At 33.6% G+C, this 21,093-nt stretch overlaps 1 protein-coding gene across 3 annotated transcripts in view; it reads right to left on the reverse strand.

The window, feature by feature from the left end:
* Window positions 1-527: 527 nt before the first annotated feature.
* Window positions 528-21,093, reverse strand: part of ITGAV (integrin subunit alpha V) — an 85,819-nt gene continuing 65,253 nt past the window's right edge. Inside the window, exons 18-30 of one of the 3 annotated variants that reach the window (XM_032638408.1) lie at window positions 19,308-19,445; window positions 15,720-15,787; window positions 14,967-15,114; window positions 14,347-14,439; window positions 12,397-12,476; window positions 11,938-12,018; window positions 11,322-11,427; window positions 10,519-10,677; window positions 9,437-9,550; window positions 5,537-5,650; window positions 5,328-5,435; window positions 4,591-4,713; window positions 528-4,334 (exon numbers count right to left, since the gene is read on the reverse strand). In XM_032638408.1, the coding sequence (XP_032494299.1) occupies window positions 4,239-4,334; window positions 4,591-4,713; window positions 5,328-5,435; window positions 5,537-5,650; window positions 9,437-9,550; window positions 10,519-10,677; window positions 11,322-11,427; window positions 11,938-12,018; window positions 12,397-12,476; window positions 14,347-14,439; window positions 14,967-15,114; window positions 15,720-15,787; window positions 19,308-19,445 (1,428 nt within the window). In that variant the 3' untranslated portion in view covers window positions 528-4,238. The remainder of the gene's footprint in view (window positions 4,335-4,590; window positions 4,714-5,327; window positions 5,436-5,536; window positions 5,651-9,436; window positions 9,551-10,518; window positions 10,678-11,321; window positions 11,428-11,937; window positions 12,019-12,396; window positions 12,477-14,346; window positions 14,440-14,966; window positions 15,115-15,719; window positions 15,788-19,307; window positions 19,446-21,093) is intronic. The other 2 variants (XM_032638410.1, XM_032638409.1) reach the window with 2 other exon arrangements.

Raw genomic sequence — 21,093 nt, forward strand, 5'->3', positions numbered from 1 at the left:
GAAAATGTTCCCCTTTCCCACAATGTGGCTTCTCCCTCCTCCCATCCCTCAATTTCTAGCCATGATGGCAGTCCCATCATTCTAGGAAATGAGGGGGCACTTTTCTGCTTGCATTCCATCCACACAACAGAGAGTAAACTCAGGGAAAAGTGTGGTTCCCTTCCTTGAGACCAATTCCCTCCAGTTTCTGCCTGCTTTTAGTATCTGCAGTGTCTATAAAAGTTTCTTTTTTGCTTCTTATTCCTCATTTCATTCATTGTTATCTGATACAAGCTACTTTGCCATTATTGAAATTGGAAACCCCTTTAAAATTTCAAATGTCTATGATTTGTAATTGGTGTATTTTAACATTAGTTTCCTTTTGCTCTGTTTGTGACGCCTTTTTTCAAATAACTAACACTCTTAAGAATGTGGACTTTTAAAGAGGTATGTCACCTCTTTGAGGTCATCCTTTTAGTGCACTACTGCTAGCTCATGTGATTAAAAAACAAAACAAAACAACATAACAGAAGGAAAATATAAAGTCCTTGCACATAAGTGGCACCAGATGCTCAAGTTTATTGAACAGACACAAGTTACACACTGGAGACTAATAAGCAGAACACTGTACCAGTTTTCACTAACTCAAATCAAGTTAGCAAATGACAAATTTTAGAAGACACTCATTTTATGTCTCACCCAATGTGGGTGATCACAAGAGAGCTAAATAAAGAAAATTACTTTCTATGTTACTTAGGTAGGAAATTAATTGATATACACAGCTTCCAAGTTACTTTAAGATATTGCAAAGTGTTTCAAAACTAGCGGGGAATAGTTCATGTCCAGCCTGAAATAAAGTGTAAAATGGACCTTTTAGGGGTAAATAACTTCATTCGTATATCCATCTCAGAATCATTCCTTCCTGCTAACAAAAATACTAATAAATCTCCGTTTAGATTCGGTTTACTAAGTTAATAATGACTTTGAAATATCTAGGTTTGGTTACATTGTTATATTGCACTTGAGAAGAATGACAAGAAAAATCAAAGATTCAGTACCTCTCCCAAGAAATTCATTATATATCAGAAATTACAATGAAATACAAGCATATATGCATGCTACATGTCCATAGGTTCATCATTCAAACTAGCCTACCAACAGGTTAAAAGAAATACTCTCCAAAACACTGAGTATTAAGTCATTTCATTCACCACTTTGGATCCTATATTCGATTTTCAAATTTTATATTTTTTTCTTATTAATCAAACTATCACATATACAAGCTATCCAAGAGCACTAACACAGTGACACTGAGATAAGCAACAGTCACACACAAGTATTCCACGAGTGACTTATTCTTTGCCAAGCTCAACACTACATTCTGTAACACAGGAACATCAACCAACTTACAGCTGTTTGCCTTATAAAAAACCAGCGGATCTATTTATTATATACTATATTTTTGCCACATACCTCTCTCTTAGGGTCATGATTCACTATGAAAAATCTTTCACGTCCTCTTAAGGAAGCCAGTACAGTCTCTAATACTTGAATTTTCTCTTTATATAGAGTATCAATGAGAATTGACTATGACTAAGTAGTTTCATAACAGGTAGAATTGTGGCACTAATATTTTGATTAATTGTTTTACAATTCAGTATTAAGAACTTAATCAGAATTACAATAATCACCAATTACAAGAAAAAGGTAAAGGGAAGAAAAGGAAAGCGCCTCCCTCACACAAATGTTTCTCAAAATATCAAGTCTGAAATAAATGCCTATTTAAGAAATCAACAACAGCATCAATATTTCTTACCAATACCAAATGTTTTAAACATTCTCAGCCCCAACCATGTTTATTTTCTTAAACTGAATCAGATTATAAGAATTTTACACTCAAAATGGCTTTTAATTCTCAATAAATCACAAAAACAGCAGTGATTATTTTTTGACAGTTTATCCAAAACATTCACATGCTACTTTAGGGTAAAAAGAAACTCAACATTTCCCAAATATTTTCCTCAAGGACTAGGTTTTTAAATTATACTCCTACCATATTTTTGTACAGATATAAATCTTCATTTTTCTTAAAGAAAATACTATTGCTTTAAACTACATTCCATAAGAGCAATTTAAAGCATCATGTTAATTTCCATGACAACACCCTTCAATCTCCTCCAGTCTCATGCTCTCCCAACTGAGCTATTTTGGCTCCTCCTTCAATCTCTGGTAGAAGATTATACCTTGAGATAAGAGGCCATAAAAGCAATAGACTGTGCAAAATCAAACAGTAACATTTTTTTAAAAGAGTGACTTTCTATCCAAAAGATAGTTTCAGAAATGACTGCTATTAGGTGGGAAAACAGGTAAGGTGAACATTGTTCTAGACCAATTCAGTGACTGTCTGGTGGCAGGCCCTAGGATAAAAATATTTTTTTCTTAAAAACTTTAAATTTATTGGTAATAAAAATACTTACTGCATATGACTAAGATCTTTTGAGGTACTAATAAAATCTATATTACAACACCTATTAATTTTGAAAATCACTAAAGCTAAATATAGGGTCTTGTCAACGTTCTAACTTGTATAACTCACCTACATATGCCTCTGTTTTATGAATATATTCTAGCGTAGGCACTTGTTAGGGAGTTATAACACAAGACATGGCAAGATAAATTTCAATTATTTTTAAAACATAGAAAAATATTCAGTTATTTAAGTGAAATATTTATCATTGCCTAATGAAGACAGTAGTTAAAAAGCTATCAAACTCTCAATTTCTAATGCACAACATGATGTAATTGCACAAAAATAGATATAGCTAATAGTTATCCCCAGGCCTGGAGGAACTGTGAATAATTCACATATTCCTCTAGAAGATTCATCACCCTACGGACTTATAAAACTACAACTTGCCACCTGTGCAGCTTTTATTTAAAAATCCTAGAAAAGTAATTTATATTAATAAACCTAAAAAAGTTTAAAAAGGTTTCCAATAACTTGAATTGCTTATAAAATAACCTCTAAGAAGTCATTTTGATAGCTGAGACTGGTTTTACATGTTACACCTGGCTTCAACTGAGGTAATATCCATCTGAGCAGTACTACACTATTGCTAGAAGTAAACCAGCGAGCTACTTTAAGAATTTCAATTCCAAGCATTTCTTGCAGGGTTGGGAGGTTGAGTGCAGGTTCCTCTAAGTTGTAAAGATTCCTCATTGATCCTGACACATTCTCAGTAACAGTTTTGGAAACGTAAGGAAAAATACACATATAGGAGGAAAATAAATTAATCCCAACTAAAAACTCTTGCTTTAATCTAAGAACAAACTATTAATAAGCAACTCTGTCAAAGAACTACAAACATAGTCTTTTAATTTAAATGCTCCTTTTTCTTTTTTTTGTATTGTATTGTATATAGCCAGACTAAGGCAATGGAATAAATGTACTTTGGAAATGATTTCCAATTCCATATGGCTTCAAGCATCGTGATGTTTAGCAGGAATTAAATGACTACACAGAAGAGGCATTTTTGATTATAAAACTAATTTTTAGTATAAGTTGACTTAAAGGATTTGAAATAGAACTTAAACTTATACAAAATAAAATGTAATCAAGTGGACTGTGGATAAAAATATAAATAAAAATTTAATAGCATGTATTCAATTCTCAGATTAAAACAAAAAACTGTACCTTTGCTATTACAGGAAAGAGTTTTGATGGGATCATGCATTTTTCTTTTTTTAAAGTTCTACCATATAGGTAATATTAAAATCCAAGTTTATGCGGTTATAAAGTTAGCTTGAAAACTCAACTGTAGTGTAATGTGTATTAACGGTAAGTATCTCTACAAAACATGTGGATCCTAAGGTCCAAATTTGGATTGCTTTAAAACAACAAAAACAACGACAAACAAAATCCAACATACAAAATCAGAAACAATAATTGTAGGAGGTACTATTTTAGATAAAGTGGTAACTCAGGCACTACCTGTCTTATGTACATTGAAGATCTATCCTTGAAATGTTATTATTTAAATACCTAAAAATACAAGTCAGTGGATGTATATTAAATGTATGTCTGAACTTAATTATAATGAAAAGGTTGACAAATATTGCTCTCACTTTGTGGTTAATACCAATGGGTACCATCAGCAGTACAGTCTTGGAACTTTATTCCTCATGAAGGAAATTTTAAAATCTATATTGAAGTTGGTACTTCTAATGGGACAGGATGTAGCACAACTTAAAAATCACAGTTAAGTTTCTGAGTTTCCTTCACCATTTTCATGAGGTTGAAGCTGTTCCCTTTCTTGTTCTTCTTGAGGTGGCCGGACACGTTTAAAGAAGCCCATCTGCCAGTTGAAAAAAAAAAACTCACATTACTGCCACATCAATGAAGAATACTGAAAGTATTCTGAGTGACCATATTATGACCAAGAAAATTTAAATGGCACTTAGTTGAATTTTTCTTCCTTCAAATGATAAGGACTGCTCATCATGCATCATTATTAAAGGTCCCTTTCTTCTTTCCCTCCCTTCTTTTGCTCCCTTCCTTCTCCTTTTCTTCTGCTTCCCCTCCCTCCCTCTCTTCCTAAGTCCATCACTTACCCTGTACATTACAAATACCAAAACAGCCAGTAACAACAATCCTGCTAGAACTGCTAAAATGATCACCCACACAGGGACAGGCATGGGTGCTGGCTGAATGCCCCAGGTGACATTAGTGGTAACCTGTTGGGGGAAAAAGTTCTTGAGTTTTGAAAATAGTTCACTGAATCATTCAACAAATGTCTGAATGTCTACTATATTTTATGTCAATGTTACTCACATTATTTTCTTTTCTAGTACATGATAATTTATGATTACACATTTGGTATCAATAGCACACACACACACACACACACACACACGAAACTCTCAACAGGTTAACCTCTGACTGACTCTGAAATGATTTTTAAATAATCCAACCCAGTTTACGATGTGTTGGTCCCATTTTAATCCTCAAATTAAAGATTTATAAAATGCCCTCACTTAACTGCAGTTAATTTCCAACTTTCTAACTCTGTGGGGAGAAATTCCCAAAATTTTCCCTCATGAAATTTAGTGATGCTAAGTATCTTACATAGGACAAGATGCTAAAGTAAAAGGTCTACCTTTAATAATTCTGGGATGCGGGGGAGGAAAATAGTAATGTTAAACTAGTTTATACTAGGTTATAATCCATTCAAATAACTCGTTACTTTAAATTATCAAAATAATTAACTGCCATTATTTAAAATAAAATAAAAATATCTATGGTATTGAACTGAGTGCATTTATTCCATTTCCCCAAATCAATGACTTACCAATGTGGAGTTGAAGATGTCCTCAATTAGAAGGTTCTTATACGGAAACTCTATAACATTAAATGAAGCAGACGACTTCAGAGAATATGAATGATTCTGGTTTTCCTTCTATATGGGAATAACAATAAAATGATTTTCTATATGTCAGGCCTTTTTTATTTCTTCGAAAAAATGGATAAGTTCGCTGAATGCTGCATCTGCCCACTTACATTCATAAAGGTCTCAGTCCACAGCAGAGACTTTACATACAGGATTGCACTCTTTCCTCTGTCTAGTCGCCCCACCTGGCAGACAATCTTCAAGCATTCAGCAATTCCACAACCCTGCCAAAAAATTACTTACTTAAAAGAAAAGATCATTCTATCATCTCTTCAACATATGAAAAGTAGACAATTGACTTGTTTTATGTGAAGGCTAAAGAGATGATCTAGATTCTTTTGCCTTAATAGCAGTAACGTTTAAAATGAGTAGGCTAACAGTTGAATCTATGAATGCTTCTTGTTATGAAGGGGTTGGTTTTAATGTGATTTGTTATGGAAGGATAAGTGCTATAATATTAAAATATTTATTGTTATAGCTAGAACTCAACATTCTTTAGGCAAACCCAGAGCATGGTGATTTTAGTAAGACATGAGAATCAGATCACAATAGGCCTGCGGAAAAGAAAAAGAAACAGTGAATCTTTAATAGCTATTCCACATCAGACCTGTAGAAATCAAGTGGCATGAGTGTTTTTATCAGTAACCTGAAGGCAGACAGTCAAAAGAATAAATATTCACCACCTTCTACGTGCTGGTCAAACTGCATTAGACATGTCATATGCATATACCTCACAACAGTGTTATCCAGTAAGTGACACCTCCAGCTGATGAATAGGAATAGAAGTGAACTCCCTTGACCTGGTAAAGGGCATCTATGAAAAGCCCACAGCTAACATCATACTTACTGGTGAAAGAATGGATGCTTTTCCCCTAAGATCAGGAACTGGACAACAGTGCCCACTCATGACACTTCTATTCTACATTGTTCAGAAGGTTCTAGCCAGTGCAATTAAGCAAGAAAAAAATTAAATAAACGGTATCCAGATTGGAAAGAAAGAAGCAAAGCTATCTCTATTCAAAGATGACAGAATCTTACTTACAGAAAACTTTAAAGAATCCACAATAAAACTATTAAAGCTAATAAACAAGTACAGAAAAGGTAAAGAATACAAAATCAGTATACAAATATGAATTGTTTTCTATACATTAGCAATGAAAAATATGAAAATGAAATTTAAAAAAAATTCTATTTTAAATAGCATTTAACAAGAATAAAATACGTAACTAAGGAAGTGCACAACTTGTGCACTGAAAACTACAAAATGTTTTTGAAAGAAACTAAAGAAGACCTAATAAACAGAAGACAGCTCATGTTCAAGGACTGAAAGACTTAATATTAAGATGGCAATATTACCAAAATGATAGACAGATCCAATAAAATTGCTATCAAAATTCCAACTACCATTTTTGTAGAAATGGACAAGCTAATCCTAAAATTCATATGGAATTGCCAGGAACCCCAACTAGCCAAAACAATTTTGAAAAAGATGAAAACACTGCAGGGCTCACACTCCCCAATTTCAAAACTTACTGCAGAAGGACAACAATCAAAAAAATTAGGATGCATGTATAGATCAATGGAATAGAATTGAGAGTCCAGAAACAAACTCATACATTCACAGTCAACTCATTTTCAACAAGGGAGCCAAGACCATTTAAAGGGAAGAGACAGGTCTTTCCAACAAATGATGCAGGGAGAACTAGAAAACCACATGCAAAAGAATGAATCTGGGCCTCTACTTCACACCATATACAAAAATTAACTCTATATGGATCAGAGATATAAAAGTAAGAGCTAAAAGTATAAAACTTAGAAAACCAGGGACTTCCCTGGTGGTCCAGTAGTTAAGACTCCATGCTGCCAACACAGGGGGCCTGGGGTTTGATCTCCGGTCAGGGAACTAGAGCCCGCATGCCATAACTAAAGATCCTGCATGCCACAACTAAAGATCCCACATGGCACAACTAAAAGATCCTGCATGCAGCAATGAAGATCCCGCACGCGGCAACGAAGATCTCGCGTGCACAACTAAGACCCGGTCTAGCCAAATAAATAAATAAATATTAAAACAACAACAACAACTTAGAAAAACAGAAGACTTGTGTGTAAATCTCCAGCACTTGGGTTAGGCAATGGTTTTTAAAATATGACAGTAAAAATATAAGCAACACAAGAAGAGACAGACTTGAGAAAAGAAATTTGGACTTCTTTAAATTTAAAACCTTTTTTCCATCAACAAATACTATCAAGAAAGTAAAAAAGACAACTTACAGAATGAAAGAAAATATGTGCAGTAACAGCTCTGATAAGGGTAGTATCCAGAATATATAAAGAACTCCTCATGACTCAACAACAAAAGGCAAACGACCCAATTTAAATATGGGCAAAAGGTTTGAATAGAGATTTTTCGAAATAAGATATACAAATGAAAAGATGCTCAGCATCATTAGTCATTAGGGAAATCCAAATAAAACTACAATGAGATGCTACTTCACTCCGATGAGGATGACTACAAAAAAACCCCCAGGCTTTGCAGTCTCTGGTTTTCTCTCTGAGTTAGACAGGAAGACACTGGAGTGACATGACCTGACCTACTTTTAAAAGGATCATTATGGCTTCTATGTGGCAAATAGACTGTCGTGGTGACAGGGGCAGAAATATGGAGTCCAACTGGAGGTTTGGCAATAGTTCAAGTGAGAGAGGAAGATGGTCTAGGTTAGGTCATGGCAGTGGTAGATACGGCAAGAAGGGGCCACATTCTGGCTGTTTTGAAAGTAGATAATGATAGAATTTGCTGATATGTAGGATTATGAAGTTTGAGAGAAAGAGGAGAGTCAAGCCCCATGCCAAAGTTTGGGACAGAGAACAGAGTTGATATTTACTAAAATGAGGAACACCATAGAAAGATCAGAGTTGAGACAACTCAAGGATATGTTCTTAGAATTAAGTTTAAGATTCCTATTAAATATTTAAGAGGAGTTCCAGAGGATAATGGAGTCTGGAGTTCAATGCAGAGGATCGGGTTGGAAATATTAATCAAAGTCATCTACATAGAAATGGTACTTACCAGCCATACGAATGATTAAGATCATCTCATATGGCACTGTCAGATAGAACCTTCTACAATGACAGAAATCATCAGTGTGGAGATACCTGTGCTTCCTAAAGTGGTAGCCACTAGCCACATGTGGCTACTGAACACTTGAAATGTAGCTGGTGTCTACAACACTGGACTGCACAGATCTAATGAATGACTGTAGGTGGAGCAGACAAGAACTCTGAGATCTGAGCCCTGGAATATTCTCTAGAGCTTAAAGGTCTGGAAATGGAGATTGAGACAAAGTAGCCAGTTGTGGTAGGTGGACAACCAAGAGAATAGTGCCCAAGAAGTGAGAGAGGAGTGTTTCACAAAAGAGTAAGTGATTAATTGTGCCAAAAAGTCACTGTGCAGTTGAACTGAATGAGAACTAAGAAGAACCATGGAATCTGGAGATGTGAAAGTAACTGGTGATCACTAATGAACATAAACACTATACCAGGTTCTCTGTTAGTTGATGGTTTGCAGATCTGTTAAATTTTAAAAACTTAAGTGACAAACCTCTTTATAACATTATAGTCATTAGATAGGCTGACTCAACAAAAGTTGATCATAATGCTAATTATTCTTATATTTCTGTTGAGCCCTTCTGTTTTTTTCTGCAATATTGAACATAAGTTTCAAAGATTAGGGTGAGACTGAGAAAGAGGTCAGTTAAAGGAGGGCAGTCAGAGAAATAAGTTAGAACATAAAATATTTTTATTAGTAATCTACACAAAGACAGATCATTTGAAGAAAATGTGGCATTAATTCAATTAGGAACAAGGAAAGTAAGAGAAGTGAATGGTATAAAAATATACGGAGTTCTTTCCAGCACAGCTGTTGTTACTTTTGAAATGTTCTTTGGCATCAGTTCTATAATCACATATTTTAAAATATTTGAAGTGCTTGTTGTTGAAATGCCACTTACCAAAGTGTGCACATCTCCTTCACTGAGGGTGAGATCCCGCTTAGTGATGAGATGGTTCCGGTCACCTTGCCCACCAATTGTGTCATTCTTTTCAGTTGTTTGCGAATTTGAGATCTAGGATTACATAAATAAACTGGTGGTAAATAACAATGGAAAATATTTTGCACTGACATTTTGGCATAAACTGTTATACATGATTAAAATATAGTGACTAAAAATGTGGCATGACAGAAAATTCACCACTTAATATATGGCTAAAACTAAGCAAAGGAAATAAAGATTAGAGTCCTTAATATGCGGGAAAAAAATTACCTCTACCTAGCCATCATTTTCTCCCCTTGCATAGCTAGAGGGGAAACTGATAAAATACTTAGAAACAGCTTGAAATTTCACAGTGTACATCTGTGATGTATGTCAATCATGAGTATACATTTTTTGCTTTGTTTTCTTAACTTTCCTTACTCTGACCTGTGAATAGCTTCTTATCCAAACATATGTGCTAGGATGGAGAAGACTATATCCAAATAGAATTCCATAAAATGACATTTTTCTAGGTCAAGTCAAAAGAGCCAAGAGTAAAATGTTATATCTTATCCCAAAGACAAAAATTTCAACATCCAAACACCCTTGACACATATTACATGTGGATAAACCACTCTGCGATAAAACCAAAGTCAAATTGGGTCACTTAAGAATAACTCCGGATGGGAATTCCCTGGCAGTCCAGTGGTTAGGACTCCGCGCTTTCACTGCTGAGAGCGTGGGTTCAATCCCTGGTCAGGAAACTAAGAACCCTCAAGCAAGCTGCGAGACACGGCCAAAAAAAAAAAAACAAAGAGTATCTCCGGAGGCTCACTAAACACTACATAAATAAATGGTTTACTAGGACTTCACAAAATTCATCCTTACTCATTACACAAATAAACAATTTAATTCATAGTATACTGGTTATGAGCTAAAACATTTTCACAGAATAGATTTATTATTAAAACAATTGTTTATTTCATGCATTTCTTTTATAGATTTAGAAAGAAAAGCAATAAAATATCATCATTATAAATAGCTGCTATTAAGTACATTACCTTAATTCTCAAAGGGTTGATCTCCATATCTGAAGTGCAGTTCATTGGCCCATCAATATCATATTGAAGGATGTACAACAAAGTGTTATTGTTATATTTGTAAGGCCACTGAAGATTTAGCATTGCCTTGCTGAATGAACTCGGACCGTTATTTCTCAGCTAATGAGGAGAAGGAAATGTAAATACTTAGGGCAAAAATCTATTCTATAATCCTTCCCCTACAGCAACTTTAGGAATCATTAAGCAACAGGATTTGAATAACAGTTTGAATAACAGTTTCCATAGTTACTCTAATATTACAACATGATCATTATTATGCAAAAGAATCAAACTCAACATCTGCCTCTGCGTAGGGCAGTATAAATCAGGATGAATGTATAAACGAAAGAGGAAAACTTGAAAAAGTAAATGATAAGTGGCATAGAAAATTTTCTTCCTACAGAACCAAAATTTTACTCAGTGATCTATTCTTTTTACTCAAGTAGAACTAACTGGTTTTATTTTATTATTAAAATAATAATAATAAAATATTACTTTTAAGTTAATTTTTATTATTTTTTTTTTACTAATTGTTGTTTTAAACAACAATTTGTATAAACAGCTTTCTTTTACTACTGGAAGCTACTTGTCTAATAAAAATGAACTTAAGAATAGGGAAAAAATTCAAAGAAATCTCTGGTACATACTTAAACTATGCAGAGTTTATGCAAAAGTTAAATAGACTTGTTTTTTAAAAAGAGCCTATCTATTCCTCTCTTTGTTGGCTGTCTACCAGGTATCAGTTAAATCCAACAGCTGCAAACCTCGTAGATGTGCTGAACAACTGGCCCAACGTCTTCTTCAGTCTCAGGGTTCTCCTTGTGCTCCCAATTTGGAATCGGAAGAAAGATATGATCAGGACTTGAGACTCTAAACAATGACCAAAGAAAACCTACCATGAATATCAAAATGATATGGTCAGTTCATTTTCAAAAGTACCTAGTGTCCAAATGAATATAATCAGAATTAATTAAAAAAAAAACACCATACATTTAACAGACAAAACAAAAACAGAAACTATACTTGTATATGTACATGCACAGATGGACATACAAACTACTCTTTATTGAATCTAATGTAACAGGTGAATTGATAACAGGTGAACTTTTGCATAAAAGTTCAATAAATTTATTTTGTGCCACTTTTGCCATGTCTGGTTTATTTCCAAAGGATTATCAAATAAATATTTGGGGCTTTGGAATACACCCAGGACCTTCTTCTTTCTACAGAAGCTACAGCTCTAGTAAAATGACACCGAAACATGGAGTGTCTACTATCCAAAAGAAGCTAGGGGCCCTAGGACTTACTTTTAAGAAGTAACTACTTTTAAAGTAGTTTAAATCATGAGAATGAGATACTCAACTGGGTAATCATACTGACCCTCTTATCTCAACAGCAGCTAAAACAGCAAGGTCAACTTTGTAAGATACAACCGGGCTTACTTTGTCAAAAAGATTGGAGCTGAAAAAGAAAAAAATATATTTAGGACAGACTTGAGCATAATCGTCATCAATAGCATACAGAGGCAAATGCAGTGAAACTAAAAGTAAACAAATTAAAAGCAGTAAAGAAATGACAAACTACAAATCAAAATAATTACTTTCATTACCATTTAATTCCAAGAAGATAATTTTTAGTTAACTTTTAGTTTTGTTTTACAAACTCAAAAGCAACATAAATTATTCTTATGATGTAAATATTGATTTTAAAATGCTATAATTAAGTACTAAAATTTTAGTCTATCCTATTCCAGAATATTTAAGTATACTGCATAATATATTTATAACAAATAATATTTCCTCCATAGTTATTATAAACGGAAAAAAGTTGTTTTCATACCTTTGGATTTGTAAGTCAAATTTCACAGAAGTATCCATCTCTGATTGCTGGTGCACACTGAAACGAAGGCCAGCTAGGAGCTGAAGGAGGCGGGAAAGATGGCAATGTTAGTTAGAACAGTGTCAAATTAGTGAAATTCCAAATCCACCGTCCAAAGAAAAAAGAATAGGGTTTGAACTTACAATAAAACTGAAAGTACTCTAGCAAAGGTAATTAAGTCTGATCTTCTATCAAATCTCTATTATTTCAGATACTTGGGCCAATCCATAATGAAGCCTGTTTAACAATGATTAACCATAATTATATCTCCTTATAATATTAACTAATTATCTCCTTATTATATTAACTAATATTAACTTTCTGAAAAATGCAAGAGGAATTGCTTGTTGACCCAATGACAGCATAGTAGTTATGCACAATAATTTGGTGACAGGAAGCTAACACATGAACTTGTGTTAATGGAGCAGGAAGGAAGAAACAGATGGCTTACAAGAGTGAGAGAACTTGGCTTAAAAGGACAGATGTAGGGCCAGAAGCAGAATTTCTCCACGTCACCCACAACTCCACCAATAACAAACATCTTAACTTCTGCAGGAGGAAAATTGTTATTTTAAAGAAAAAACTGAGCTACAAGGTAAGGGAAAGCAGCCTTCTTGCAGGGGGGTCACATAAATGACATCTAAAAATGGCGCTTCTAGGGGACCTTGTGAAACTGCCTCCCACTTTACAAAGCTTGGAACCAGCCACAAGAATCAACCTGGAATTATCTATAGTGAGTGAGCAGTGAGTGAGAAAGATAGAACGAGAATATAAGAAAATAAAAAGCATGCTCACTTGTTAATGAAACATTGTAGTTAAACACTGTGTTAAATACATGTGAAAAAATGCAACTCTGGGTACTTTGTTCAAGCCCTTTTCCCTAAGAGACCTTATATCTAGAAATAATAATGACTTTTAATGGAAAATATATTTAAAGAAATATGAAATATTTATTTTTATTGAAATATATTTGACATATAACACTGTAAATTTAAGGTTGATTTGATACATTTATACACTGTTATATGATTGCCACTGTGGCAATAATTGCACCTCTGTCACATTACATAATTATCATTTCCTTTTTCTGGTTGGAATTATTAAGACCTAGTCTCTTGCAAGTTTGATCATTGATTAAAATACGTTACTGTTGTCTATAATCACTATGCTGCACATCAGAGCTTTAGACTTACTTGCAAGTCTGTACCCTTAAACAACATCCAATAGGAGAGATGTTGTTTATATGGGTAGATATGGAATATTCAGCCCCATAATATCACAGATCTTCAAATTACCAATATCTATGTGCTTATTAAATTAAATTCTATTGAAAAGGTAACATGAAATATACTGCTGTTTTTTTTTTTTCATTGATAATAGGAATTCTACAAGGTATATTTTTGTTTCCTTTTTAGAGGATTTGGGAAGCAACTCACTGAGTGCTTCTTCTCAAGCTCCTGGGCTCCCTTCTCCACCCCCTGAAGGGGAGCCTGATCCAACCACTGTGCTCTTTGATCCTACTGGGATGACCATATAGGTTTCAAGTTAATGAGATCATTCTAACTCACTTAAGAATGACAGTCTTGGTATTTGTCAGAGTAGTTTTGAGGATGCATTGAAGTGTTAGTTTAAAATATCAAAGTTACAATCTCAGTCCTTAGTTTCAACCATGTTCTCATCCATTTACCGAATTGAAGGTGAAGAGCAGCTTACTGAATACAGGTAATAACACAACCCATTACTTTAGTATCTTAATCAAAACTAAACTCTGATAGTCATTACATTCTAAATCAAAGCCAGTTTACACACTATTTTGAAGTGCTTATAAAAAAATTACTATGGACAAACCCACAGAAAAATATGCTATTCTCTATAAAAGAAAAAACAATCCATTTAATTAAAATGCCTTACTTGAGTTCCAGCCTTCATTGGGTTTCCAAGGTCACATACCACCTGGCGGGTTTGGTTTTCTGTCTTAAAGGCACAGGAAAGTCTTGCTAAAGCCTTTGATAGACAAAGAAAAAGGATTGAAAGGAAAATAAATTAATGACCAAAAAAATGCAGAAGCCATAATAAAACTTTAAAGTTCCTAGACAATATCATGCAGTTGGATGATTAGGTTTCTGGCTTTACAAAGCAAATGCATCTACTTGAGCAATGAGGGGTACAGGGGAAAGCAGAATTGTGTACAAGTACCACATATAAAGTCAGAGTGTTTCTGAACGATCCCTAGAGGACATAGATCCATAACCATATTACCTCTGAAAAATTATTTGATGGCCAGGCTTAGACACTTTATCCATCTGACCCTGTTTCAGGCACTTAGCTAGCAGTTTTGTAAATGTCCTATCAATGCATTATGCAAAGTTATTAGGCTTGAAAGGAATTATGTAAGATAGGCACTCTATTGTCTAGCAATTTAGCCTTAGGTAGAAAGGCTAAGCTTGTACTACACTAAACAGGGGAGCAGCTCATTAATGTTAATGTGAACTATGAGTGCATTTCAATTTTTAAAGGGGCAGCTTGCTTACTTCACTGTTGCGGACCACCCCGATGAAATCGGCCTGCGGTGGGATGGAAACGATGAGCTCAGCTTCATAGGCACCTTCCCCCTGATTCTGAGCCTTAACAATCAAGGTCAGAGGGTTGTCGTCCCCAATATAGATCTTCTTTTGATCACTACGAGTTAATACAAATCTAGACAATGAGAAAAGACTGCACGGCGAGAGCATGACTATTCAAAGCACTGACATGTTCAACAGTGTCTCGAGACTTTTTAAGACTACTCTACAGCTCAACAGAAAACGAAATAGCACACTGGGTGCAAATCCAGTGCTTCTCCCAGTAAAAGAACACTGATGCCTTTAGCATATCACTATCACTCATATGTATTACGGAAGTAATTTTATATCTCTTTGTACTTATTAATCCCCTGATTTTTTTTCTAAAGGCTGAATTAATCATTTGTCTTGATACTCACAGTATTCGCTATAATTTGTACATCATATAAAATGGTAATGAGTCCTTTAGTTAAGAGTATCTTTAAGAGGATATAAAGTTACTTTGTGACACTACTCCATGCTGAATAGGAAGAGATCTGCTAACCTAGGTAGCCAGTGAAAACATAGCACCTATTTTTTTAAAGCTCAATATTTATAGCTTTACTGAAAACCATGAATTATCCTCCAACATAACTAATTCTCATTACTATTACTTTAATAGAAAAATGTGTTCTTTCATTTAAATTTCTTATTATACAGCCTATAATTTGGAGCAAAACTTACCTATCTACAGAAACTTCCAGTTTGGGTTTACAGACATTGTCTTCACCACAGTCAAGCAGAATATGAGCCTAGAAAAAAATTTTATTTTTCTCTACATGAATAAATACCAGTACAGGTCACATATGCAGTGTATACCAATATATGTGTGGACGTATATGAATATACATTTATGCACACATGTATATATTTATATATACTCTACTTGTATATATACCTGAATTCAAAAGGGATCATGGCTGCCTGTTTTTAAATAGGTCAGTCTTAGCTAGTAAGAATGAAAAGGAAGAAAAAGATTTATAGGGTATAATACAACTAGTTGGAACCTTTTAGTTCTACCTCAAATTAAGCTGTTAAGATTTTGGAATGAAGTATAGAAGAGAAAGTAATATTCAAGAAATGAGGGTTCTACTTTACTCAGCTGCTGCTAGCCAAGTTGTGTGACCTTAGAGGGATCAAGAGGGATCTTAAAGGGAAAAAACAGTGACAGGCTTTCTTAAAAAACAAAACAAAACAAAACAAAAACTGTATGTTTACAAGTCACAAGGGAGGCACAGCTCCCCAGAATAGAATTGTATGGTAGAGATCTTAACTGTCAGTTTAATTGGGATGAAACCCAACAGTACATGTAAACTAATTCAATGACCTAGATGTAAACAGCTGCTATGCACTTCAAGAAGATGGGGGGAAAGGCCAGGACCAGTAGAAGAAACTTGAGGTGACTCCATAAGTGATACCAAATACAATCACTGCTAATTTAGTTCATGAACAAAGAACGGATTTAATGATATGTGATATGGTGTGTATTAAAAGTCCCAGTTAGAATGATGAGTATCTGAAGTTTGGAATGAAAAGTATTATGAAATATTTTTTTCAACATCTTTATTGGAGTATAATTGATTTACAATGGTGTGTTAGTTTCTGCTGTATGACAAAGTGAATCAGCTATACATAAACATATATCCCCATATCTCCTCCCTCTGTGTCTCCCTCCCACCCTCCCTATCCCACCCCTCTAGGTGAACACAAATCACTGAGCTTTTGTGTATATAAGTCAATACAACTCTCTCACTTCCTCCCAGCTTACCCTTTATTATGAAATATTAATAAACTATGGTAAAGGGATATTTGACTAACTACCATTCTACATTGAAGAGAGAGGATTAAACTGGCATTGGTGCAGCTATAGCCTTAAAATATGCTGTCAGGAAAGATAGTTTCAGAGATGGAAAAGACAAAGCAATGTCTTCCATTCACAGAGAACTAAATCTCTACGGTTACATACTTAATATCTTGTACAGAGTAAGAACTTAATACATATTTGAATGAATAAATGGAGGGTAGGAAAAACAAAACTCTCTTTCTGCAGGAAGGATGAAATCTCTAACTCCAAAGGATTAGGGTACAGAAAGGGAAACTCAAAAGCTGCCCTGTCTGATATAGTAGCCACTAGTGAGCCACATGTGGCTTTTGAGCACTTGAAATATATCTAACGCCACTGGGGAATTGAGTTTTATATTTCATTTAATATTAATTAATTTAAATTTAAAACTGATACTTGATTCTGCTACTGAAAAACTTTTAGTATGTTTAGAACAACTTGGCTATGTGAATCTACTTTTTCAACTATAAATTATGAGTTCTAAATACAGAAAAAATATTTCTGATGAAGCTTTAGCATCTGAATTGAGATGTGTTGTAAGTATATAATACACTCTGGATTTTGAAGACCGTAAAAAACAGAACTTAAAAAATTTCACAGAAAATATGACTATCTGGAAATATGGTCTTAAAGAAGTAATTAAGTTAAAATGACATCATTAGGGCGGGCCCTAATCCAATATGACTGGCGCTTTATAAGGAGATCAGGACATAGACACAGAGGGGAAATGATGTGAAGACACAGGGAGAAGGTGACCACCCACAAGCCAATGGGAGAGGCCTCAGAGGAAACCAACCCTGCAGACACCTTCATCTCAGACTTTAAGCCTCCAGAATTGTGAGAAAATAAATTTCTATTATTTAAGCCACCCATTCTGTAGTATTTTGTTATGGCAGTCTTAGTAAACTAATACAGATATATTATTAAAACTAATGTCACCAGTTTTCTATGTTTTTTTTTAAATGTTACTGACCAGTATATTTAAAATTACAAATGTGGCTAACATTATATTTCTAACAGACAGCAGTACTTCGTAGAGAGAGTACAGTAAAAAAGTTTGTAATATGACCAGTGAAATAAAGGGCCATTTTAGAGAGAAGTAAATAAGAATGATGGGATAGGTAATTAACATCGAAATGAGAGTACATAATAAAGCTAAGAATACAGAAAAAAAGATGCCTAAGAGTAGGTAATGTCGGTGCTGAAACAAATGTAGAACACAAAGGAAACAAAGATTCAAATAATGAAGAAAGTGGGGTGGGGACAGGGAAGAAAACCAAATATTACTGAAGTTATTATTCCCTCGAAGTGGTTTCAAAAGTTAACCAATTTGATTAGCTGGCTTTAAACTGTATTGGTATTAAAGAGATTGGTGATCTCAGTAAACTAAACAAAAGTAATGTTAACACTAATAAACAGTTTCTAAAAAATTATAAAGAGAAAATAATCATAACTCCTATAACAAAACACATAATGTAAAAGGACAAGCAATAATTAACTTTTCTAAAAAATGTAAAATTGAATGACAGACTCTAAGAGGCTCAGCTGTTCATTATTAAATTATTAATCAACATAATATTGTATATCCCCTAAAAATAAAAAATGTAAGAAATATGAACACAGAACTATGTTTTAAAGTTCTATATTAATAGGTAGTAGAAACTAGCACGTATACTATTCATGTGCAAAATGAAATATAAAATAAATTGTTAAAATATAAAAATTACAAAAGACTAAAAAATTTTAATTTGCCTTATGCTGCTGTCATGTATATATAGTCTTCTCAAATTATGAAAAAAAAAATAGTTTATGAGATCTTAACAAATTAGACAAAGAAGTAACAACCTAAATTTAGGGTAAAGCATTCTATGAGAGCAGAAATATTAATCTAAAAATATGAATATGTAATAAGAGGAATTACATATTCCTCTTATTACATATTCATATTTTTAGATTAATAGTAAATACAATAACATTTGAATGTATGGGTTTTACATAGGATTTTCTAAAAATATTTTAATATAGTCTTTATAAAATTTTATTTTGCTATATTTGGTTTTATGAAAAGAATGATTTATGTACTATATATGCATATATGTGTGTACATATACTATTTTTTACAATTAAAATATAAATCAAAGGTAATATAAATAAACTTGTTTAGCAAAATATAAAATACTATGTAAGTAAATTGGCATTTTGTTGTTTTCCTTGAATTATTTTACTGTTTTATGTGTATGAAACGCGACCTCTAAGTTCTGAGTGGCTTTAAATGTCTTTGACCTGAAAATCCAGATTCCTTCTCCTGACTTCTCTGACTAAAACCCAACATTATAAAATCAATCCCTTATGCTACTTAACAATATGAACTATAAGACTTTAAAAAGACAAAAGTATAAAATTAATGATAAATTAATAAAGTACAGTACCTGTCGACTAACATTGGCAGGAGTGAATTGGTTAAGAATAGGCTGCAAGCCTGTCGCATCAGCAGCTGTTCTATAATCCAACCGATACTCCATAAAAATAGTAATTGGAGTGAGTTTGTCTCTAAATTCAGATTCATCCTAAAAATGGAAAAGCTCTGAATTAATGATGACATCAACCTATGACATCAAGCTATCTGGAGAAATCCATAAGTACACAACACAAAGCCAGCTGTATTCACCCCTTGATCAAATTCTACAAAAACTCTTTGAAAAACTACACTTACATAAGAATAGAATATCCAAAAAGAAGATTATCATTATCCAGTGAGAACACTTAATCAACTTTGTTTTATAATGCAATACTTGATTCACACAAAAATATATGAGGTATGTTAATAAAACGAGCACTCAAATACACACCCAATATAAATAATAACTAGGACATAACCTATATTGCTAAAGCTACCCACATGCTCTTTTCTCTTTTCATCCCTTTGTCTTCCTTCCAGAGGTAACCATTCCCTTGTTTGCTTTCAGCAGTTTTACTCTAGTGTGTGTGTCCTTGAACAATATGTTCTTCAGATTGCTTTTCCTGTTTATTTTAAAATGAGACCATACGTATTCTTCTGTCATTTGCTCTCTGTTCAACACTTTTTAAGATTCATTCATGCTGTTACGTGTAGCGAGGTTAATTTTTACTGTTGAGTAATACTTATCATATAATAATTTATTTACAATTTATTTATCAATTCTTCTGTCAAAGGTTACTTGGACTGCTTTGGGTTTTTGGTTTGTTTTTGCTATTACAAAAAAAAATGTTGTAATGTATTGTTCTACATAGTGGCAAGGAGATTTGTCAGCTCTGTAAGATACAATATTATTTTCCAAATTCTTCATATTGGCAACTTACACTGCCACGAGCAATGTGTAAGAATTCTGATTAACTCACATCTTGACCAAGCAATAGGTACTGGCAGACTGAGTGTAAAATGGTATTTCTTCATAATTGTAACGAGGTATTTGTCTCGTTTGCTCACATCATGAAGTTATTTAATTTCATCAAAAACCTTTCCCTGCACTTAAGTAAGATGGCCATGTTTTCAGTCTATTCATGTGTAAAGTTACATTTCTATACTTTCAATGTTAACCCAACCTAGGATACATCCAAGTTGGTCTGTTTTTTAATCTTTTTTTATAAACTTCTAGGATTTAGTTTGCTTATATTTGGTTAGTAATTTTACATCTATGTCTTTGTATAACACTGTCATGAATTCTCCTTGCTTACACTAACCTCGGTCAGTCTGGGTATCAGTTACACTACCTTCACAGAATAAGCTGGAAATATATTTTATTTTTCTATTCTAAGAGTTTAACATTGGAATGTCTCATTCTTGACAGTTTGTTAGATATTGCCTATAAAACCATCTAGGTCTTGTGATTCCTTTGTGTAAAGATTTTTAACTGCCAGTTCAATTTTTTTTAATGGCTTATATGGTTAAATGAATTGTTCGGGTTCTTCAAATGACAGCTGTGTTGTGTTTTTCTAAGAATGTCTGCTTCCTCTCAGCTTTTCTATGTCTTAGCAGAAGGTTATTCATAATATTTTATTAATTCCTCCATTATCTATAGGTACATCCTTTCTCAATTCCTATTTTTGTAGAGGCTTTTGGGGGTTTGTTTTTCCTTCATCTTTTTCTCAATCTTTCATTTAAATTAAATATCATTTAAAGCTATACATTTACCTTTACATTCTGCTTCTGGGATATCCTACACGTTTTGATATGTA

This window comes from Phocoena sinus, chromosome 7 (genome assembly GCF_008692025.1).
Source record: "Phocoena sinus isolate mPhoSin1 chromosome 7, mPhoSin1.pri, whole genome shotgun sequence".
Taxonomy (NCBI): Eukaryota; Metazoa; Chordata; class Mammalia; order Artiodactyla; family Phocoenidae; genus Phocoena; species Phocoena sinus.